The 25,785-nt window shown below is 39.9% G+C and overlaps 1 protein-coding gene across 1 annotated transcript in view; it reads right to left on the bottom strand.

Moving 5' to 3' along the window:
* Positions 1 to 1,114: 1,114 nt before the first annotated feature.
* LOC124595286 (WD repeat domain phosphoinositide-interacting protein 3) overlaps positions 1,115 to 25,785 on the bottom strand; it is a 128,941-nt gene continuing 104,270 nt past the window's right edge. Inside the window, exon 8 of the mRNA XM_047133969.1 lies at positions 1,115 to 2,175. Within this exon, the coding sequence (XP_046989925.1) occupies positions 2,069 to 2,175 (107 nt within the window). The 3' untranslated portion in view covers positions 1,115 to 2,068. The remainder of the gene's footprint in view (positions 2,176 to 25,785) is intronic.

Genomic DNA, 25,785 nt, shown 5'->3' with positions numbered 1-25,785 from the left:
GAAAATTATTCCCACGATATTCCAGTTAGCACTGTTGCTTGACATGGGGAAGACCCATCGATGTGTGGCACTCATATTGACAGAATACAAAATGTTTCCTAATGAAAAAGATGTCCAGGGTCTCAAGTAATCAGTGCTCTTCCTTTTGTGCAATGGCAGAAAAAAAATTACATTTTTCAGCTCACATTCTCATCTGCAAAATTTGACAGGTAAGACCACTGTTTCTGTTCTAATCATAATGTTGTCAGTATGCCACATCTTCCCTTACAGACATATTTTTATAGCTATTTAGAATTATTTCTGCTTACAGATTTCTTTTTCACCCCTGTTACTGATTTACGACCTTTAGTGGTGCAATTTATATTTAATTCGTCCAAAGTGGAGGTTGCTAAGGTTAGCACTGTAGTGCGTCCTTAAACCCACAACAACCAATGAAACTTTATTAAAGTGAATAAAAATACATATAGTGCAAGACTAAATTATGTAATTCAAATCATAGAAGAGTGATCTTGAAAAACAGTATAATAAATGTAGTTGGGTATTACCTCTTTCTGACTCCAGTGGAAAAATTAAGTAAGCATGAACTTATGCCCGTCCAACTATTTAAAAGGCCAGTAATCATTTATCTTCCTTTCATGTTAAAACTAAGATTTTTGACATCTTGTAATCTTGTGTTTGTGAGGAAAATATTTCATGTTTTACTATTGCCATGCAGGCTTTACTGCGTAATTATGAAGGGAGCTAAATATGGTTAGCATCAGTACGACATTTTATGCATTACAACAGCACACAAAACTGTTAAAGAACTATGTTCCTTATATCATTTAGGGAAAAAAACCACACTGAATATAAGGTCTTCAATAATTTGTAACATATATTTTATATTCTAAAATGCTAGACACACTTTAAAAAATTTTTAATGACAGAATGACATTTTAGCTATATAGTTAAAAAGCTTAATAACAAGGCAATAAATATACAGGACATCACTTTCAAAAAATTCCTAACAATACAGTATTTACAAACATGGTCTAGCGCAACTTTTAGGGGTTTTATCTTATTAAAGGAACAACAATAATTTTGTAAGTCATTTACAAATCAAACAACTTGTGAATTACATAATAACAAAATTTATATAAGTATCATTACAGGTGGTTTTTACAGTGCTCTCACAGCACAGACCATTTAACATCTTGATGCACAAAAAAATTTCAAACATAAGAAGGTAATAGATATCACTACATAAATAAATTTTTTAAGAGGAACATCATGGTACTGTGGCAGTCATCTTGCAATGTCATTTTTCTGAAGGCACAAAGTATTCAATAAGCCCATTGACTGCAATGCGATCTTGGTGGTTTTCGTACTGCCCTGCACCCCCCCCCCCCCCCCCCCCTCACGCCCCCAGCGAAATGTTTCTGCTGAAAATTGCTTTACTGAGCAGAAGAAAAAGGCACAGATAATAGTTGAATCTTTATGTGAAGATCTCTTACCACCACATCACACAGCTCTATTACCATCATCAATAACACTAAACACTTTCTGTTCTCATTTGTACACTTTTCCAATGATATCAGTTCTCTATGTTTCACTGATATTCTCAACTTTTTCAGTCACTTCTTCCCTGCCGTAAACTCTCAACATCAATTTATTGTGAGAGTCTGAACCTCAAAATATTTTTTGAAAAAGTACATGGAGCTGATGTGCATGAAGACACTGATAGTCTAATGACACATTTTACATAAATGCATTCAGTACAAGCTCTCAAACACAAGAACTACAGCTGCAGCACAATGGAATGCAGTTTTCTTCCAGGCTATAAAATAATACCACTTAAAAACCACACACACTCTGATAATTGGGAACTAAGGAACATAAATGCTTGCTTGTCCATCAGGTGAAAGAGAGAGAGACTGGGAAACCTACATAACTATTCAGTGCACCTGATTGCTGAAGTAGCCACATTATCACATAGAAATATTACTCACAACTGATGAGCTCATTCACAATCACAGTCTGAATGTACCTGACTTTTCACAATATTGATGAAGTGCTCATGGTACTTATGTTACAATTTATCATCTGTCATTTCTAAATATTGTGCATATACATCTCTAGAGCATTCACCCTTGTTGTTGAACAGGAACTTGTAGTAACTGCCATCTGCACACACAACTGCAAATCAGAAAAGAAGAGTCACATGAAGGTTTTTCAATTAGAATCTAAATTTTTAAATATGTGGAACTCTGTCTCATTTCTACCATAAACTGCAGTTACAAGAAATTAAAATTTTGTTAAATATTTGTGGCTATCAAGAAGTAGCTGACATGTTGAAACTTACCAGAAAAGCGATGAATTTTTGAATATCATGAATTGGTTTTGACAACAGAAAATATAAAATGGCAGATGTACACTAGTCAAAATTCATCTCAGTGGTGCATGCGAGCACCAAAACACACACACACACACACACACACACACACACACACACTCCCCTGCCATTTTTGAAGAGCACAGCCTGTGATCTGTCACACTACTACAATCTTCTGAAGATAATAAACATACATAAAAGATTCCAATTTCTTTTGTGCTCTTGTTTACGATATCTTTAAAATAAATGGTGACTGCCACTTATACAATAGAGAGTCTTGACACTAAGCACCACCTTTCCCCCCCACCCCCCTCCCTCCACCCCACCCCCACCCACTCCTGATCATAGAGATGACATTGCTGTTGATGCCTTTGCTGTCTAGGACTCATGATGAAAGCAGTGCCTCTAATTCTCAATATAAGCTTAATTCCTTTACAATGTGAGGCATCACCTAGTAATCCACAAAATCACAATACTTGATTTACAATACCTTCCATATGTGTGATTATTAGTTTTTAGAATGAGCATAGTTAAAAGCTGAGGTGAAAAAACTAAAGATGGCTTTGTTAAACAACTGACTGATTTAAGTAATTGTCAGTGTCATGAGAGGAAAGATATGTTTATATTTCTTTGCATGAGTATCTTTACTATGAAAATATGTTTGTATTTCTGGAGCAGTACATAAAATAAGGGATTCACCTACAGTGGATGAATGCATAGTGCACAGTAACACACAACAGAAAACAGCATTCACAACAGCTTTTAAGCACTAGCTCTTTTGCAGAAACAGTATACACATTTACACACACAACCACACAGACACCCAAACACACACTCCCGTGGACACAACAAGACTAACTGGTACTTGATTATTGAAAGCAGTTACCTGAGCGGGTGAAGGGAAGGGTAAAGAGGTATAGATGACACATTGGGCTGCAGATAGGCACAATGAAAAGACTGTCACACATTAAAGTTTTGATCAAGCCTTCATCAGAAAAGAGGTGCGCGCATGTGCATGCCCATGCCCATGCCTATGGCCCCCCCCCCCCCTACACACACACACACACACACACACACACACAATCATACAAAAGCCTCCTATCCTCCTGATATGGACTCAGGGACAGGACATCTTATCCTCATTTCTTCACAACCTTAATACCTTCTATGTAAGTCCATCTTTACACTGGATGGTTGCAGGACCTCAGCTTTTCACCATAAAATGTCAAATCAAAACACCTTCGGCCATCTAAATTTCCAGTTTTATTTTATTTTGGTACCAGTTTCAGAGTTACACTATGCCATTTTCAGGCCCCATAATTCATCCTACATGTCTATCAAAGGGCCTGAAGATGGTGTAGTGTATTGCTGAAACTGCAAGCAAAAATAAAATAAACCTGGAAATTTAGACAGCTTAAGGTGTTTTGATTTGACATTTCAACACCTTCTCTCCCATCCATTTCACTTTGACCTTCTCAACGCAGAGTGCCACATTTCTGGACATTGAGCACCTCCTCTTTGAGGACTCTCTCCACATTAAGCCCACAAACCACCAACAGTTCCTGCATTTAGACAGTTGCCATCCCTTCCACAACAAAAAAACTGCACCATACAGCCTAACCACCCAGGGACAGTTTTCTGCAGTGACAGCAGCTTCCCTGCCCAGTACACTGTAAGTCTCACAAAGGCCTTCACAGACAGGCTCTATCATCCAGACCTAGTCTGCAAACAGACATCTCATGCCACATCTGAACACACCCCAAATCCTGCCCCCCTCCCCACCCCCACAGGAACCAGCTACAAAAGAGCGCCCCCCTACCCCCAGTCACCAAATACCACAATGAAATAGGGAATAACTGAACCACATCCTTTGTCAGGGCTTGGATTATATATCATCATGCCCTGATAAAGAGGGACATCCTACTCCTCCTAAAGTGGTATTCCACTGCCCACCCAACCTCCACAACATCCTAATCCATCCCTATGCCACCTCCAACCTCAACCCCTTGCCACACAGACAGTATCCCTGTGGAAGACCAAGGTGCAAGACCTACCCAATCCACCCACCCAGCACTCCCTATTCCTGTCTTGTCAAAGGCTTAACCTACGCCATCAGAGATTGGGCCAACTGAGAAAGCAGCCGTGTCACGTACCAGCTCTACTGCAATCACTGCTCAACTTTTTATATTGGTACAACTATGAAAAAGCTATCTATCAGGATGAATAACCACTGCCAAACTGTGGCCAAGAGTAAAGTGAACCACCCTGTTGCACAATATGTAGCTGAACATAAGATGATCGAGTTCAATGGCTGCTTCACATTTCAAGCTATCTGGATCCTCCCCTCCACCACCAGCTTTTCTGAACTACAGAGATGGGAATTAACCTTACAACATATTCTCCACTCCTGAAATCATTCTGACCTCAACCTACAGTAATCTACTCTCTGCAAGCGATCTGTCCCAACAGTTTCTGCCCCCTCTGTCCTATCAACACCTCCCAATTCAAGTCCCCACCTTCACTGCTCACCACTCTCTGCCACTGCACCAATTGACCTTCTCCCCTTCTCTGCTCCTTTCCTTTCCACTCCCCTTTTCCCTTCCCTCCCTCCCTCCCCCACATCCTCCCCATGCAGCATCAGGTAGCCTTGTCTACTACCTCTAGTCCCTGCCTGCTGCATCAGGCAGCACTGTTCCCTCTTCCGCCATCTCTACCCTGCTACCCCTTCCTCTTCTTACTATGGACTGTTGGTCCCATTCAACATGTTTCAGTTTCAATCTGACATGAGCTGCTAGAGGAAGTTGCTCACCTCATATGCAGTTACATTCGGGCTTAGTGCACACAGATGACCATGGACATTTGTGTGTGAGCTGTGCTTGTGTTAATACATGAGTGTGTCTGAATGCATGTGTTTTCCTCGTTTCTGATTAAGACTTGGCCGAAAGCTTAATGTGTAACAGTTTTTTTCATTTTGCTTATCTGCAACTCCATGTGTCATCTCTGCAGTGAGTAGCAATCTATTTTTCCACAACAGTAGATATCTTATTATTCTATTAAATGATTTGTCACAAAAATGACATCACGGAAAAAATCTTTCCTCTTTCACAAAATTTTTAAGCATCTTGTTTGGCATTCATTGAATATGCCAACCTTCTGATGCGGCATCGTTCTTCATTTATAATCACAGAGTTTTTAGGGATGGCTCCACTTAAACCAATACAATAGTGACAAACATTCTTGTGTTTGTACAATATCACAATGTGAATTTTCAAGGGAAATCTTTAATTTAAAACAATGGAAAGTGAATGATGTCATAACAATGGAAAGTGCATGATGGAATAGCAACAATCTGTAACAATTCCCTAGTTCCTGTCTACCACCAACCTATCACCTTCTCTGCTTCCACTCCAGCATTACACAAGCCTTCTACACCACTTACGCACCTATTGTCACCCCCCACCCCGTATGCACATGTGCAGCCCCTGTCCCATATGCACATGTGCAGCTACCCAATGCTGCACCCTGCAGACCTATCCTGTTCCGACCATGTCCCTCCATGCTTCCACAGGCAGCACTTATTATGTCCCCCCCATCCTACCCTGCCCCTCCCTGACCTGTGCCTTTTCCATTCCACCACTACCAACCCCACTTAGATTGCTGTGGTGTGTGTGTGTCCATGTTTTTCTGTTTCAGGAGGACTTTCTTGTTCGAAAGCTTAGCCCCCGTCTTCTTCTTGTGGCTGTCTGTGGTCAGTACAAATCTTTAATTTCTTTAGATAGGGATGATGGTGTAGCTTAATTTTGTCATACATCACTTTCCTGGTGTTTTTATGTGGCAAAACCAAATTGTTAGTCACTTCATATTTTTAATAATATGCATATGAATGGTACTAAATTACACTAAATTATATGCAAATGATACTGGTTTTCAGCCTTTCAGAAAATTTTTAATGAAATTTTCACTTCCATTTCTTTTGATGTGTGCAATGTGTGGACGGATTTACAGCTAGAATTATTGGCCCAAAGTGTGAAATGCAGTTGCTTGACAAAGTCCTTCCTCTTCTGTTATGGAAAAGACCCTCTGCCCATTCCAGCCACAGAGGAAATTCTTGCCCAAGTTCCACTGCTCTTTCAATGTCTCTTCAACCATTCGACATATGAGATGAAATTCCTTCTGGTAATTTTCTTTCCTGCATTCTGTTCAGTGAGAGAGCTATCTTTAATTTCTTTGATTTTACCTCCTATTTCACATACATTCAGGTCCCTCCAAACTAAGTCATTTTTAAAGCTTTTTCATTAATTCAGAAAAGATTTTGACTCAGTGCCACAGCAAAGCTCATTAACCAAATCAAACTAAATTTGAGACTGGATTGGGGATTTCTTGTTAGGGAGGTTGAAGCAAGTTAGTTTGGAAGAAGAATTAATAAATACTAACAGAGAGAGAGAGGGGCTGGCCAGTACTTACCTCAGCTCAGTACAGCCGATAGATACACATAAAACACATAAAACAGAACCGAAAATTTACGTTCCTAGCTTTCGGAACAAATGTTCCTTCATCGGGGAGGAGAGAGGGGAAAGAAAGGGAAGAAGGGAAAGGAGATTCAGTTACTCACAACAATCTCCCTAACCCTCACAAACACCAACCACAACAGAACCTTCAACAAACCCCCCTCATAGCCAACAAACCTAGCCTAGCCACCCTACTCAATCTCCCCATCCCAGCACATACCCCACACAGACCAAATCTCAACTATAACCACAGTCAAATGCCACATATCACCAGTCCCAATTCAGTCCTAAACCTCTCATCCAGATCCCTCTCTCCTCCAGAGACACCTGTTCTATCAAAAGGCTTAACCTTTAGCCCCACGCCTAAATTCAACCACACCGCCCTGGTTAAAGATCTCCTCTCATTCACCCGGAACCTCAACTGGAAATATCACTTCACTACCCAAACACAGCCCCGAGATACTAGAACCAGTGTTGAACCCTGTCTAGAACAGTTCCGACTGCCTTCTCAAAGGGATCCTCCTCCCCTCCCCCAAAACCATCCCTTGCAGACATTTCAGGAATTCCTCACATCCAGTATTGCCTCCCAGTCCTTCTTGAAGAACATCCCAACAACCCCCAACATCACCCCAGCTGAATCCCGTGCCATTAAGGAGCTGAAAATAGACCGCTCTATTGTCATCCTCCCGGCGGATAAAGGCTCCACAACTGTCGTACTTGACCGTGTGGAGTATGTGGCAGAAGAACTGCGTCAACTCTCCGACACCTCAATCTACAAAGCTGTTACCCAGGATCCCATTCCCTCCATCCAGACTGAGCTGCAAAAAATCCTAAAAATCCAAGGTCCCTCACAAGGCCTCACAATGGCTTCCACCTGAGCCACTTACCCCTACCTTCTACCTATTACCCAAAATCCACAAAGAGAACCATCCTGGTCGTCCCATTGTGGCAGGCTTCAAAGCCCCAACCGAACGTATCTCAGCTCTGGTAGACCAGCACCTGCAACCTATCACCCGCAGACTCCCATCCTACATCAAAGACACAAACCACTTCCTAGAACGCCTCAAATCCATTCCCACTCCCCTCCCACCTGAAACCTTTCTTGTCACCATAGATGCTACATCCCTTTACACAAACATCCCACATACCCATGGTCTCTCTGCCCTTGAGCACTACCTCTCCCAACGCCCACCCGAAGATCTTACAAAAACCTCATTCCTTATCACACTTACCAACTTCATCCTCACCCATAATTACTTCACTTTTGAAGGCCAGACCTACAAACAAATCAGGGGAACGGCCATGGGAACCAGGATGGCTCCGTCCTATGCCAACCTCTTCATGGGCCGCATGGAGGCTTTCCTGAAGACCCAACAGCTGCTTCCCCTGGCCTGGTATAGGTTTATAGATGACATCTTTGTGGTCTGGACTCATGGTGAAGAAACACTCCTTAATTTCCTCCATAACCTCAACTCCTTTTCGAATCTGAATTTCACCTGGTCCTTCTCCAAAACCCAAGCCACCTTCCTGGATGTTGACCTTCATCTTGTTGAAGCTCACATCCACACCTCTGTCCATATCAAACCCACAAACAAACAACAGTACCTTCACTTTGATAGCTGCCATCCTTTCCACATCAAACGCTCCCTTCCCTACAGCCTAGGTATTCGTGGCAAACGTATCTGCTCCAGTGACGAATCCCTCAACAATTACACCAATAACCTGACCAATGCTTTCCTCTCCCGCAACTATCCTGCAGACCTTGTCCGCAAACAGATTTCCCGAGCAATACATTCCTCCCCATCCAACAACAATGTTCCTACCCCCAGACCACACAGAAGCATCCCCCTTGTCACCCAATATTATCCTGGCCTCGAAAACATCAACAAATTACTCCGCCAGGGATATGACTTTCTCAAGTCAACCCCTGAAATGAGATCATCCCTTGACAAAATTCTCCCCACACCACCCAGAGTTGCCTTTCGTCGCCCCCCTAACCTCCGTAACATCCTTGTTAAACCCTACAATATTCCCAGACTACCTTCTCCACCCAGCGGTTCCTACCCCTGTAACCGACCCCGCTGCAAAACCTGCCCCATGCATCCCCACACAACCACCTACTCCAGCCCCGCTACTGGTAAAACATACACAATTCAAGGCAGGGCCACGTGTGAAACTACACATGTCATTTATCAACTGACATGCCTGCACTGCACAGCCTTTTACATCGGCATGACAACAACTAAACTGGCTGAGCGCATGAACGGACACAGACGAACTGTCCGCCTAGGCGATGCCCAATACCCAGTAGCGGAGCATGCCCTCCAGCATAATTCTAGGGACCTAGGAACCTGCTACACCGTATGTGCTATTTGGCTTCTCCCACCCAACACCAGTCCCTCTGAACTGCGGAGATGGGAACTTGCACTCCAACACATCCTTTCATCCTGTCATCCCCCTGGACTGAACCTACGTTAAACAACCTCAATCCCATTTACTCTTCAGTCTTCTCCTCTTTCCCTTTCCTCTTTAGCCATTCATGCATCTTTTCATCCTACATAGTTGTGTTTATCTTTATACTATATACCTCTTTACTTCTGTATGCATCCTCTTTGGTTTGAAGCTGGCACAGTACTTACAGTAGAATATCTTTGGCTTCCTTCTGACAACCATGCCTCCATCCTTGCTACCCTCCCTATTTTCCTTTCCCTGTTGCTTCATAACCTGGGTTGTGAGTAACTGAATCTCCTTTCCCTTCTTCCCTTTCTTTCCCCTCTCTCCTCCCCGATGAAGGAACATTTGTTCCGAAAACTAGGAACGTAAATTTTCGGTTCTGTTTTATGTGTTTTATGTGTATCTATCGGCTGTACTGAGCTGAGGTAAGTACTGGCCAGCCCCTCTATCTCTTTGTTAGTATTTGTTTCACATATCATATGAGATTTTCCATTAATCATTTAGAAGAATTAATAAACACAGGTGTGCACCCGGAAAGGTTTTGGGACCCTTACTGTTCATGCTGCATATTATTAATTTGGCAGACAATAATAATAGTAATCTCAGAGTTCTCGCCGGTGTTGGAATAGTGAACAAAGATACACCATCTGGAAAAAGCTTGATGACATGTTAAATGGTGCAAAGACTAGCAACTTGTTTAAAATGTTCAGAAATGTTAAAAGCGCATGCACACACAAGGTAAAGTTAAATGGCTTGTTCCATGTACAACCTTGTACTTATTCAGTTTGTGACACATCTTGTTCAGCCAGTCTTGGTCTTTTATGCAAAATTTCTTGTTATATACTGAGCAAATCTGTTGAAAATAATACACAGATCTCTGAAGGCCATCCTCAGCTCCTGAAGAAGCTGGTTAAGAGGCTTGCATACGTGCACTGCCTGGTGAATGAAATAAGCATAATAAGAAATCTTCCCCAAAAGACTGGGTTCCTTCAGGTTCTTAGCTGAAAGCAGGCCTGACAATAGACTCAATGTTGTCACCAGTGAGGATGAGACCACCCTTACTAAGCAGATGAACCAAACAATGCACCTTTGTGGAGAAAAATCTGCACTTTTCTAGCTTGCTATTTTCCAGGAGGCATTGGAAAACCATCTCAAGGTTCTGTAAATGATCCTCCTGCACATAGGGCCCTTGACCCAGATGTCATCAAGGTAATGTTCTGAATCAATTGTTCCAAATATCATAGGTAAATTCCTGGCACAGATGAGATTTCAAAATGCAAGTGATTAAATTGATAAAGCAAAAAAGGGAAGATGAGGAAGAGGCAAGTCTGAGAAACTGTGTCCAATAGTAATGGCCGGTGTACGAACCTGCGACACATTGTTGACTGTTTGTTTAAAATCACTGCAAAGGCACATGGCACCATCGGGCTTCTGAATTACCACCAAAGGGATGGTCTACTGACTCGACAAAACAGAATGAACACACCCTGAATGTGCCAACATTGCAGTGCAGCCTTTACCATGGTGACAAAACTTTGGGAGCACCAACAGCTTAGGAGAAATATGTGCCTCAAAATTTTCTGCCTGGCTATACGTACTCTCAAGCAGCAGGCTGTAGGGCCGCAGTAAGAAGTCCAAATCATGAAAAGGAATGGAGAAATTAAATGCACTTTGTCCATGGTCTGAAGGCCAAAAACAGAAAATGCGTCAAATCTAAAGATATTTTGCACCAATGGTGAATTGACTATTAACAATGTAAGTTAGCACTAGACATTTTATTAACACGAGGAGACGGAGAACTGCCCTTGCAAGGGTATGCACTGTTTACTTTAAGACGCAACCTAATGGAGTTGATCTTGTAACTCTGGGCACCCCAAGATCCTGTATGTCACACACGGTTGCCAAATGTCATATCTGACAGTATACCCCACATATGGCCTTCACATGCAGACAGTCTGGACGAAAATGCAACAAATGACAGTCAGGGCATGACCAGTGGCTCGCCCAATGAGTGGAAGGAGAACAATGCCGAGGACTCAAGAGTGCTTATGTGCTTCCATAATTCATCTGCAAGAGAGTGATTGCCTGTCAACAGTTTTTGCTAATTTTCACATAAAAAACTAAAAACTTAAATAATGCTTAAGCTGTTTCCAGCCAGTAAGAAAGTACAAACTAACAACATGGCCGTATCTTTTAGGCCATGGTGATAGCTGTTATGTATAGTACATGTCTTTCTCTCAATATTGCATATTTTAGGCCAGATATATTATTAGTATGGGAAAGAAGAAGAATACTGTTTGCATAAAGGTCAACAGGATGTTATCTTCACGGAAATAATTATATGAAAAGGAGCTGACATGACTGCTCAACAGGAATACTCCATGTCTTGTAACCCTGCTACACATATCAATACTGTCGATAAATCTCACAATACCTAAATACACTGCAGTCACTCTGAGCAGTGAGCATCACAGCATCTCTGGCTGGCAGGTTGCACAGGCAGTAGCTCGGCCAATCAAAGGCCAAGTGGCTGCAGGCAAAATCTCACTTCTGTTTGCCAGTTGATGCATTCCTTGCCGTGGACAACTGAAGTATTGCCAATAACTCTGCGTGACACTTTATTCTTTGGACTTCCAGTATTATGACTGGGCCTGCTGGTAATCTGTGTGTAAGTGACTGTCTTCTGGCTGCTATGAAGTTCTTTTCCAGTGGACTGTTTGATCAGTTGGCTAAGTGATTCATTTCTGCCAACGGAAACTACAGGCTGGAATATCAACAATACTACAAAGAGAATAGATTGCTAGTCACCATAAAGATCACCCACTGAGGGTAGCACTCTATCCTTTTCCTAGTATGATTGGTTGAATTCTGCCTCACTTATGAGCAGTTTCCACCGCAGTATTTCAAACTGTGCCTACATAACTGTTTTCATTTGCAGTCCTGAGAACTTCTCAAGATCAATAACTTTTTTCAAACTATGTTGAAGTGTATTTAGCAAGTGTTAATAAATGTCTTTTGTGCTGTAAATTGGGTACTATAAATCTATGAATGGTCTGGTCAAGTCATTGAAATACTTGCTTGGCAAAACAATAATTTATTATTAGAACTGGTTCATGACATGGCGAAGTTTTAGCTGTAACAGGGACGTGTTGCACTCATTTTACTTAAAACTTACAACAACAAAAACTTCATTGTTACACTCTAAAAACATTGCTTCACGGAAAACTGTTAGGTTATGACTAACTCTCAGAATGGTATACAAGATCAGCCCAGCTTCATGTTACCGTACAGCGCTGTAAATAATTTACCCAAATGATGAATCACTAAAAACAATATGAAATCAGAAAAAAAATTCACTAACAAGTTTAATATCATAAATAATTTGGGGATTTATACTATCATGAGTCGAGGTGCTTTTTCTGTTATTGTTGTTGTTACTGTTATCGTTGTGAACTTTGGTCTGCAGATTAGTGTAATTTAGATTTCGGTGTTAGTATATCCTGTGCAAGCCTCTACATTTCTGCACAACAACTGCAACCTACATCCACTCAAACTTGCTCACTGTAGTCAAGACTACATTTCCCTCAATGTTTACCTCCTCACATGCCCCTCCATCACCAAACTGACTATTCACTGATGCCTCAGGGTGTACCTTATCAACTGCTCCCTTCTTTCCATCAAGTTAATTCCCCTCTTTTCTTTTTTATTCTCTCCACTTCAGCCACTGTCTGTTATTTTACTGCCAAAATAGCAAAATTCATGTACTACTTTTGGTGTCTCATTTGCTAATCTAATTCCCTCAGCACCTTCTAATTTAATTTGATTATCCACTCTCTCTCTCTCTCTCTCTCTTTTTTTCCATGAATCTCATAATCTGTTTTCTGGAAGCTATTCATTCCATTTAAGTTTCTTCCAAGTCTTTTACCATCTCAGACAACTGCAATGTCATCTGCAAACCCCATGATTTTTATTTCTTCTAGCTGAAAATCAATATGCTTCCAGAATTTTTCTTTGGATTCCTTCATAGCTTTCTCTGTGTACAGACTGAACAACATGACAGATAGGCTGCAACCATGTATCACTTCTTTCTCAACTACCACTTCATTTTTAAGTTCACTGACTCTATATACCCGCGGTCTTCTTTCTGTACAAGTTGTAGATAACCTTTTGTTCCCTGTATTTTATCCCTGACACCTGCAGAATTTTGAAGAGTGTATTGCAGGCAACTCTCCTAATAACTTTCTCTAAATCTACAAAGGCTATACACTAAGGAGTGCCTTACCTGAACCTACTTCCTTAAGAGGTCATAAGCTCACTATTCTCCCATGTGTTCCCACATTCTGTAAAACCCAAACTTATCTTCCCTCAGATTGGTTTCAACCAGTTTTTCCACTCTTTTGTACATAATTCACATCAGTATTTTTCAACCATGATGAAATTGATGGTTCTGTATGATTCAAAATTGTCATTCTTTGAAAATGGGATTATTACAGTCTTCTTGATATGTGGGGGCATTCCATTTTACGTCTCATATCTTGCATACAGTTGGTATAGTTTTGTCATGATGGGTTCTCTGAGGGGCTCTTCTGAGAGAATGTTGTCCAGTCTAGTTTCCTTGTTTCTACTCAGGTCATTCAGTGTTCTATTAAATTCTTTTCACACTACCATATCTTCCATCACTTTCCACAATACTGTCTTGAAGTTTATTTATTTTGTATCACGTTTCTTTAAATTCCTTTCATCTTTCAGCCTTCCCTTCTTTGCTAAGCACTGGCTTGGTATCTGGTCTCTTGATATTCTTATAGCTGCTTCTCTTATCTTCAAAAGTTTCTTTAATTTTCCTGTTGATGACATCTATCTTTCAGGTGGTCAGGCATGCTTCTACAACTTTTCAAATCTCTTCTAGCAGTTCCTGCTTTGCCGTTTTACACTCCCTGTTGATCACATTCTTTACACATCTGTATTCCTTTCACATGCTTTATTTGCTCTATTTTTATATTTCCTTATTTTACCAGTTAAATAAATTTCTTATTGTGTCAATGAACTTTTTAAATTATTTTGTTAATATCTCGCGTGTTATCCAAAAATTTCTATTGGATCTTGTCTTTTTTTCCTACTTGGTTGCCTGCTGCCTTCGGAATTCTGTAACCTTCTGGTTCTTTCAATGTATTCAGGCCCTATGTTTTTAATTTCCTACCCACTGTTTAAAAAAACCCTGAACAGGTATTTATTGAGCCCAGATTAATTATTAAATATATATGGAGGATTTATGATGAAGAAAAGCCTAAAGAACAAGAAATATTGTTTCTCATCTGCCTGACTGACTTAAGTTTTAATAACAGAAACAATTGCTTGGAAATGACCAAATATATCAAAAGAAAAAAGTTAAGAGAAAAAGTTAACTCAGAGAAGGATTTTTCCATTTTATTGGAGGAAAAACAAGGGTTCTTACTACATTATTCACTGGTTAAACTACCTAAACTCCTAAGATATGTGATCAAGCTGTCTATGACACAAAGCAGATGCACTGTTACACTTTCGATGCCGTGAACTGTTGATCATAAGACTGCAGTGATACAAAAACCTAAGCTGTCTCATGAAAGAGCATATGCAAAATAAAAAAATGTAAGTCCAGAATGGCATAATAACAATATTGTGAAAAGGACAGATTGGTACTCGCCATAGAGAAGTGGTGATGAGTTGCAGACAGGAACAACAAAAAGGCACCACTGTGTCTGACAGCAGCCAGAGACAGAGGCCATGTGCATGCTTGTGCGAATATTTTCTACATCAGAAGAAGGTCTTTTGGACAAAAGCTTAGTACACTGCAGCTTTTTGTTTTGCCCACCTATGACTCAATGTTTTCTCTGTCGGTGAATAGCAATCTATCCTTTTCATTATACTGTCAAAATAGCATGTGCTGCATACAATGATTTTCAGTCACATTCAGACCAATAAGCCTCACCGCAGACAGACATTCAAGGCAAAACGAAAACATAACTATGTCATCAATGTGCTACAAATTACTTTTTGATGTACTGGCTGTAATAGAAAATGTTTTAGTGCAAGTACATGGCAACATTAACAGAAACACAGACAACAGAAAGTAGGGATAATTATGTACTATTCCAAACCTAATGGGAAAAGACAGCAAGTGATAGCCTATTTAATTATAATTATAATGAATTTCAGGTCTATTTGTCCTCTAAGTGCATGTTCCGGATGTATGATTTAGTGAAGCTGGGGCTTCACAACTAAGAAAGAATTACGGTAAAATGTTCCAAAGTTGGCACATCTGAGGCTGATCCCTCTGGTAGGTTCTCAGAGTCATCCATGGAAGAAATAAAATTGACATCGTAAACTAATGTATATGTTTTGCATATGAGATGCCACAGCAATTCATGTTTGTGACACGTAAAGACTGCTAATGTATGAAACTGAGAATACTTGAAAATATTACATGAAGTAATCTTAATTATTACTATGAGTATAACAGTGAAATAGGACAGACCGCATAAAAGAGGCAATGAGTGGCAGACAGGTACATTTAAAGGTAGACTAAGCTATTAAACCAAATTCTTAGTCAAGAAATTCAGGCCTCAACTCAACGACCAGATATGGTCATTTGTGTGTGTGTGTGTGGGGGGGGGGGGGGGGGGAGAGGGAGAGGGAGGGAGAGAGAGAGAGAGAGAGAGAGAGAGAGAGAGAGAGAGAGAGAGGGGGGGGGGGGGGAGGGAGAGAGAGAGAGAGAGGGGGGGGGGGGGGGAGAGAGAGAAAGAGAGAGAGGGGGGGAAGGGAGAGAGAGGGGGGGAGAGAGAGAGAGAGAGAGAGAGAGAGAGAGAGAGAGAGAGAGACTGACTGACTTAGACTTTGCCTGATAGCTTAGTCTACTTTTAAACGTGGTTGTCTGCCGCTCAACATCATCTACCTTCTACATGAGGAGTAGCAATCTACCCTATTTCACGGTTGATTCATCCTTGATTTTTCATTGTTTAATATGAATGTACTTGTCCACCCACTGGGAAAGTTATTGTCTGAAATGTGTAAATTTCCCAAAGTCATCATTTGAAAATTACAGGAATATCTTACATTCACAGACAAAGCATTGGTTGCTGATGTCAGCATTTTTATGTTAATCAAACAATGGAAAATACAGGCTGGAATGTAACAATATTATGAAAACGATAGTTGCAACTCACCATATACAAGAGATGCTATGTTGCAGATAGGCACACCAAAAGGGCTGCTGGGAAGTGAGCTTCCAGCTAACAAGACCTTTTTCAAAAATGGGCAAAACACGCGGGCATGCGCACGCACACACATGGAAATGCAACTCGCACACACATGACCAGTCCCTGGGAGCTGATGCCAAAGACTGTGGCCGTACGTGTGTGAGCTGCATTTTGGTGTGTGTGTGTGTGTGTGTGTGTGTGTGTGTGTGTGTGTGTGTGTGTACATAGTCAATTTTCAACAAAGGCCTTGTTGGCCAAAAGTTCACTTTCTGACTATCTTTTTATTGTGCCCATCTGCGACTCAGCATCTGCGCTATATGGTGAGTAAAACTATCCTTTTCATAATATTTTTATGTTAACAGCTTAATATAGGGGTCATCTTAATTCTCAGATGAAGCATTGGCTGTTGAGTTCACGTGCAGATTGGGCAATTTTGGAGATGTGGGTGAAATGAATTGCAGTTACATCAACTTGGACGAATGTATGGAGGTTAGTGGCAAGCAAGCAGAAAATTTTGATGTAGTGCCAATTATAGGAATTCATTCAGAAATATGTTCACACATAACATTCAAAATCTGGCACAACACATGAAACACTACTAAAGCAACTACTGCTCTACAGCATTGATGTTTTTCAAGGATAGCAACAAATGATGAAGTTAACCCAAAGGGGTCCGATTTCTGCTATTTCAGTCATAGGGAGCTAGTTGTTATTAAGTTTGCTTAATGGCGGGAGATAAGCAAATTGTAGCTATCAGTAATGGATTCAAAAACAGCCATGACTGTTGAGAAACATGGATCTACAAGTTTGCAGTTCATAAATGGCTTATGTACACAATATTACACTAACTTAAGTTAATGTGTTATTCATGAAGCAAAGGCTACAAACTACTATGCAGCAGGAAGAAAACTTATCATCACAGAAGTTAATGTTCTTAGGTGGCATTAGATGAAAAATAAATTAAATTAATAAATTAAAGGTACCCAACTCTACAGGTCAGACTGTCAGGGGACCAAATCAGGTGAGGATTCATGAATTGGAGAAGCAAGTTCTTCAGCATGTGTGAAACAAATGCAATTAATGTTTCTGGATCACTTGAGAAATTATCCAAATGAAAGCACTGCAGACAAAACGGAACTTTCTAATTGCATGCAGAATTCAAAACCTAGACCCATAATAGTGAATGTGAGGATCTCACTTCTGAAAGACTACAGATTTCAAACATTGTGACCTCACGATCTGAGCAACAAAACATGTGGACTAACAACAAGATAACAGTCAACACCGAAAAAGGGAAAAGATCAGTCTGCAAGGCAGATGAACTCAAATGCCTGAGCTTTAGGAGCGAAAACATCTGAACTCTTGCTGCCTCTAGTTTTTGTGCGTTTATTTTTCTCTCTTTATTCTGTAAACAAACAATTTATTTTTTGTAATACTTTCCTTTAAATAGTTTCATGTTACTATCATTTGTTTGTTTAGGTTTACTTTTAGTACTAATTATAAATTTTCTGCTCAATTCTCATACTTTCATTACCAATATTTCTTTAAAACAGTTTCATGTTATTATCATTTGTTTGGTTAAGTCTACTATTAATAATAATTATAAATTTTCCGTTAAATTCTCATACTTCCAGAAATAATATAGTGTGTTATTCCACTATTATTTCAATATTCTCCCACAACACAGATTCAGACTATTAATTTACTCTCTTTCTACCATTTTTATTTACTGCTGATTTACCATCATATTACTATTGTTACTCATCATTAGAACCTCTTAATACACACTTTTTTATTCTGTTTATCTTGCTTTCAATACTGTTGTGTACAGATTACTCTAGTGCCGTTTAGCAAGTTCTGTCTCCTGTCTCCAGTCAGCTGTTCAGTGACTGGCTGGTCTTGGTCGCAATTCCTCCCCTCTGCCTGAAGACGCCTGCCACTTTTTACTTCCAGAAATCCCGATCCTCTACCTCCCCAGGAAGCTGCTTCAGTATGCATTGTTTCCTCACTCTCACAGGCCCACTGTCACTAACGTCCACCAGCAGCATCCTTGCAAGCTTTGTGACCGAATGAACTACACACCATATTGCACACTGTAATGAGACAAACCGTGTATATTAACTGAACATTACAGCACACCAAATTAGTATACAACCTGATACCAAACATCTGACATCTCTGTGTATTTTACTTAACTGTATTGCCACAAACTATATGGTGGAATGTAATATTAATGACACTTGTAAAGAAACAGATTTTGAGAACTGCCAAAAATATGAAACTCACCGAGAAAACTGGAAAAGATACATTACTTTGACTACCTAATTATCTAGCTCTTAATGCAGTGACACAGACAATGAGGAACATGATAATGTCACAGTTCACACTTGGAACATACATTTACTGCTTTGTGAAAAGACAACCTAAAGAATTTAAATTGTCATGTTATTGTGGACATTTAGTGTACACTTATCCTGCTGTAATAAGTTATATAAAGGAAAACCTAAAAAGTATATTGTACCTATTTTCTGATTCACATTCTATAGGAAAGATAATTTTTGTCATTAAGTTTCAATTCATAGTTACGTAATGATTATTATAAATACTTCTATATTTTCGCCAATACAGTTTCTTTGTAACATGGTAGTTTGGAATTTGTGAAATTCCCAAGTTTTATTGAACTCTTTAACTTCTGTACAAACACAGTCATTTGGTATTATTTCTTGTGATAATTCTTCTCATTACTGTCTATGCGTATCTGCCTGCTGCTATCTATTATCGTGTTACCACTGCACATGCTGGCAGCACCTCATGCATGCAGCCCTGTATTTACCGCATGGGCCACATGGGCCCAGGTCCTGAGTGGCATATTCTTAGGGGTGGCAAAATCTTGTGGGAATTATTATTAGCTTCATTCGAGTTAGGTCAAAACAGTTTTGACTGTGCTAATGTGTTTGAGTCTACTTCAGACTCCGAGTCTCTAATGAAACAGTGGTTTGCAAAACTTATTTGAAGGTGATATACTGAAGACAAATTATTTAATTATACTGAACAGACTATCTACAGAGCTCAATAATCATCTTAGTGTCTACAAAGAGCTTTCTGAAAGGTTCTCTTTCTTACCCAGTTTGATGGAAATGGACCCTGCTGAAGTTTATATTGCTGCAATTAACAGCTGCAGCATATTTACTCTGGGGATATACATCTACATCTACATGATTACTCTGCTATTCATAATTAAGAGCATAGCAGAGCATTCAACGAACCACCTTCAAGCTGTCTCTCTACCATTCCACTCTCGAATGGCAAGCGGGACAAACGAGCACTTAAATTTTTCTGACTTCTCTTATTTTATCGTGATGATCATTTCTCCCTGTGTAGGTAGGTGCCAACAGAATGTTTTTGCAATTGGAGGTGGAACTGGTGATTGAAATTTCATAAGAAGATCCTGTTGCAATGAAAAACTTCTTTGTTTTAATGATTGCCACTTCAATTCATGTATCATGTCTGTGGCACTATCTCCCTTATTTCCCGATAAAACAAAACGAGCCACCCTTCTTTGAACTTTTTCGATGTCATCTGTCAGTCCCACCTCATGCGGGTCCCACACCGCACAGCAATACTCCAGACAAGTGTAGTGTAAACAGCCTCTTTAGCAGATCTGTTGCACCTCCTAAGTGTTCTGCCAATGAATCGCAGTCTTTGATTTGCTCTACCAACAACATTACCTATGTGATCATTCCAATTTAGATTATTTGTATCCAGAATGAGATTTTCACTCTGCAGCGGAGTGTGCGCTGATATGAAACTTCCTGGCAGATTAAAACTGTGTGCCCGACTGAGACTCAAACTCGGGACCTTTGCCTTTCGCGGGCAAGTGCTCTACCATCTGAGCTACCGAAGCACGACTCACTCTGCTGCAGAGTGAAAATCTCATTCTGGAAACATCCCCCAGGCTGTGGCTAAGCCATGTCTCCGCAATATCCTTTCTTTCAGGAGTGCTAGTTCTGCAAGGTTCGCAGGAGAGCTTCTGTAAAGTTTGGAAGGTAGGAGGCGAGGTACTGGCAGAAGTAAAGCTGTGAGTACCGGGCGTGAGTCGTGCTTCGGTAGCTCAGATGGTAGAGCACTTGCCTGCGAAAGGCAAAGGTCCCGAGTTCGAGTCTCGGTCGGGCACACAGTTTTAATCTGCCAGGAAGTTTCATAGGTTATTTGTAATTGTAATACCTAAGTATTTAGTTGAACTTACAGTCTTCAGATTGTGTGACTTATCGTGCAATCGAAATTTAGCGGATTTGTTTTAGTACTCATGTGAATAACTTTACACTTTTCTTTATTTGGTGTCAATTGCCACTTTTTGCACCACACAGATATTGTATCTAAATCATTTTGCAATTCATTTTTGTCATCTGATGACTGATTTCCATCTATTACTACAAAGTGTGACCTTTCTGACTGGAAATCACAAACTCAGTCACACAACTGAGGCAATATTCCATAGGTACGCAGTTTGGTTATAAGACGCTTGTAAGGAACAGCATCGAAAGGCTTCTGGAAATCTAAAAATATGGAATCAATTTGACATCCCTTGTCAATAGCACTCATTACTTCATGAGTATAAAGAGCTAGTTGTGTTTCACAAGATAATGTTTCCTGAATCCGTGCTGACTATGTGTCAATAAATCGTTTTCTTCGAGGTAATTCATAATGTTCAAACACAGTATAGGTTCCAAAAACATATTACAAATTGACGTTAGTGATATGGGCCTATAATTGCGCAGATTAATCTTATTTCCCTTTTTGGGCATTGGTGTGACCTGAACAATTTTCCAGTCTTTAGGTACAGAACTTCCTGTGAGCGAGCGGTTGTATATAATTGATAAATATGGAGCTACTGCATAAGCATACTCTGAAAGGAGCCTGACTGGTACACAATCTGGACTGGAGGCCTTGCCTTTATTAAGTGATTTAAGTTGCCTTGCTACACCGAAGATATCTACTTCTATGTTTCTCATCTTTGCAGTTTTTCTTGACTGTAATTCGGGAATATTTACTTCAGCTTCTTTGGTGAAAGGGTTTAGGAAAACCGCATTTAAAAACTCTGCTTTAGTGGCACTGTCATCAGTGACTTCACCGTTATTACGTAGTGAAGGTATTGATTGCATCTTGCCACTGGTGTGCTTTATATATGACCAGAATCTCTTTGGATTTTCTGCCAGATTCCAAGACATAGTTTCGTTGTGGAAATTATTAAAAGCATCTCGCATTGAAGCACACGCTATATTTCGAACTTCCGCAAAACTTTGGCCTTTGTGTTCTTTTAAATTTGGCATGCTTTTTTCATTGCTTCTGCAAACAGCAATCTGACCCTTTTTGTGTACTATGGCGGATAAGTATCATCACTTATTAATTTATGTGGTATATATCTCTCAATTGCCGTCGATACTATCTCTTTCAAATCATTCCATATCTTTTCTACGCTTACGTGATCAGATCAGAAGGAGTGGATACTTGTCTCTTAAAAAGGCATTAAGAGCATTTTTATCAGCTTTTTTTAAATAGATGTACTTTGTGTTTCTTTTTTTTGCTGTGGGTGTTACGGTATTCAGCCTAGCAGCAACTGCCTTGTGGTCGCTAATCCCTATATATGTCATGACGCTCCCTATTTGTCCTAGATTATTTGTTGCCAAGAGGTCACGTATGCTTTCGCAACCATTTATGCTTCGAGTTGGCTCATGAACTAACTGTTCGAAATAATTTTCTGGGAAAGCAATTCTTTTGGAACAGAATGTATCCACCTCAAAAGCTTCCTCTTCAGTTATGGATATGAGAATGGTCCTTCTTTACCAGTCTTAAATAAAATGCTATGGAGAGAAATATCTCGTTGATATTTATCCAAAAATCAGAATCACTCTGCTGAACGCTCCTTCTCAGTTCTTAAGAACTACTTGCATGCTTCTCAGACTCAAGATCGTTTGAACGCCTTGGCTGTATTGGCAACAGAAAATGATGTGACTGTGAAACTGGACTTTGAAAATGTGATAAATGTGTTTGCTGATAAGGCAAAAAGAAAGGCATTGAACTGATGACATTCTTTGTTGATATAATAATCAGTTACCATAATTTCATTCAAAGATGTAAAGTGGTGTTAATTTTTAGGAAACCTAGGTCCCATAAATTATGAACACACACACTCAAAGACAGATTTGTACCCTAAATTCTATGTGAAGGACTACCAAACATGGGAGGATTCCAACATACTAAAGTTATGCATAGTAACACTATTTGTCTGAAAGTTCATCACTGGTTTTATTTAAAGTATAAACATCCATCCTTGATTAGTATATGGTATATAATAATATGACAGCTCATCTCAATTAATTCCGTCATTTATTTCAAGACACAAAAATCTGTATTAACACTTCTGTCAGAGATCTGGCGTAAACCAAATACTCCCACAAGTTCAGTAAACATAGTCAGATGTAACCAATGAGTGGGTGGAGGACAGGCATACATAAGCTCTGATTTATCACATACTGTGCTACACAACTCCAACAATAATGAAGACAAAGAAGTGGAATGCATGTTCACAGAGATCAAATTCCTGAATAGGAAGTGACAGATGTGTCTCCCATACAAACCACCTAAAGTATGTGGATTTGCCTACTGCGAAACTGCTCTTTCACATCTCGAACTGATATACGAGCACGTAATTACAACTGGTTGCACTAATAGAAATCTTCTATATCACAATCCATCCATTGTGAAATTTAAGCAGATGCTTTCTTTTTCAAATGTGAAATTACTTCAGCTTGCTCCTACCCATCACACAAACAGTAATTACATTATCACGGACATATTTCCAACAAAACCCCCAAACATAGACATTTGTATTTCTCAAATATCTGCATGACATAATTTTTATGACACACTAGCTAGAATGTCCAAGAAAGAAACTGCAACCGACTACATACAGACTCTTCAGACACATTAATTTATCTGAAGTTGCAACTGATGCACAAGAAATAGCTTGGGGACGTCATCTATTTCTTTCTCAGATATGAAAGAAAAACTTCATAGGTTTACTAACAAACTTACTGAACTATATGATAAATATGCCTCCTTAAATACTATAAAAGTAAAACCAAAACTTACACCTTAGTTAACTACAGAACTAAAACAGCTGATGAATCTCAGAAAACTGCACACTGGGCATACAAACAGTGTCTATCCCACACCTGAAAATCATATTACTTACAAGCACAAGCAGAACAGATTCAGTCAAGCTGTGAGAAATGCAAAACTCAGGCATACCCATGCATTGATCGACAACAGGAATAGACTAGCTGTGCTATGGAAAAACCTGCGTGGTCCGGGTATATGCGAAGTAAAAGCTGCAGCTCATCCCGCTGTCCCAGCCAACAACAAACTAAACTGGTATTTTACATTGCATATGACGACAAACAAACCACAAACAAAACAAAGACTCATTGATTACGTCATGAGGGTAAATGTCTTCAGCCAAAAAGTTTTTTATCTGAAGCATGTCACTTGCAACACTATCAAAAAAGTCATCATGCGTATCAGATCAGCATCTACTGGACACGAATGATGAAGCTTATTACTGACCCACTACTGCCCACTATAACAGATATTTTCAAGCAATTCTTAACCACACGTGTTTTCCCTGATGCTTGGCAAGATGAACTATTTAGGCCATCACCTAAAAAGGACACTGCCACAGTACCCTCTGATCAACGACCTATGTTCATTCTTCCTGCACTGTCCAAGACCTTAGAATCTATAGTCCACAACCAGCTAATGAACTACCTAACTACAAACAACCTACTAGAAAAATACCAATCAGCCTTCCATAAACATCACAGCACAACCTCTGCCTTAACAAAGGTAAGACATGAAACTTGTCATGGGTGCACAAGAGACAACTATCATGTGCTTTCTAGACTTTATGAAAGTCTTTGACACAGATGGATATGACACTTACTTGCCAAACTCAGCAACCTAAATTTCGCTCACACCTGATACCTCGCCAGCACCATGAAGTCACAATGTGGGAAGGTAGTATCAGGGGTTCCCTTGAGATCAGTATTAGATCCTATACCCTTTTCATTGTGAATAAATGATGAGTCATCAGTTTCGTCCTACTGCAAATACCACTTGTGTGCTGATGACATCCAGTTGTATCTAAGTGCAGAACCAATAAATCTGTAGACAGCTTTGAGAATCTCAATACTGATTTGTGAGCTTCCAAGCAGTTCTGGTTGGTCATTCTTCTTGAGTCATAAGCCCGAAATACCTGAAATCCCTACCATCTTTAACCCTAAAATGGGAGAAATATCAACTTCACTCCTTCAGCAAAGTATCTAGGAGTAACAATATAAGAAAATTTATATTTGACTGAGCACATAGCTGGATTGTGTGTGAAGGCATCAGCAGCTTTCCACGTCCTACAAAAAATGAAAAGCTCTTCCCTCTTGGCTTGGAAAAGAAACTTGTACAAACACTTATACTTCCAGTTATTCATTACAGCATTCCTCAGGAATGCTCACGGCACCTGGAACTGGTTATGAATTCCTGTGTTCATTATATGTCATTTCGATTCTATGATCACATTTCATCATCATATGCACACCTATCCTGAATGCATACAGACAAGCACAGAGATTTCCATATTGTCTGTCTTCTCTACTGTCTTATCACTGAACACTGCCTTCATCCCTTTCCTCGGTCTTAATGCTTGTGTCTAAACAACATGGTGGAAACACCTGCTCCCATCAGAGTAAAATTCTTTCTACCCAACTAAATCATTCAGCCACCTTCTTAAAGTCCTTCTCAGTAGCAGGAAGCTGACTCTGAAATAGCCTCCCACATTATATGACAGAACTAAATAACATCTCCAACTTCAGAAGACAGGTAGTGACATATCTGCTAAAGCAACAATAAGGCTTAGCATTGTCCCTGTAAGCACTTATTACCCTTAGAGATCACTCCTTCCAACCTGATTTTCCTCATTCCTCAATATTCTTAGAGGACACAGTCTTCTTAAATTTTCTTTTCCCAGAACTCACCTTACAGAAAACTTCTATTTTGTACACCCATAAATTCATCTTTTATATGCCACTATCATTACTGTTATTAATATACAGTTCTGTTATCACCATCAGCAGCAGCAGCAGCAGAATATGCAGTAGTACAAGTAATG

This window comes from Schistocerca americana, chromosome 2, assembly GCF_021461395.2.
Source record: "Schistocerca americana isolate TAMUIC-IGC-003095 chromosome 2, iqSchAmer2.1, whole genome shotgun sequence".
NCBI classification, from domain to species: domain Eukaryota; kingdom Metazoa; phylum Arthropoda; class Insecta; order Orthoptera; family Acrididae; genus Schistocerca; species Schistocerca americana.
Note: the sequence above shows the minus strand (reverse complement) of the source record. Positions and strands in the feature narration are given on the sequence as shown.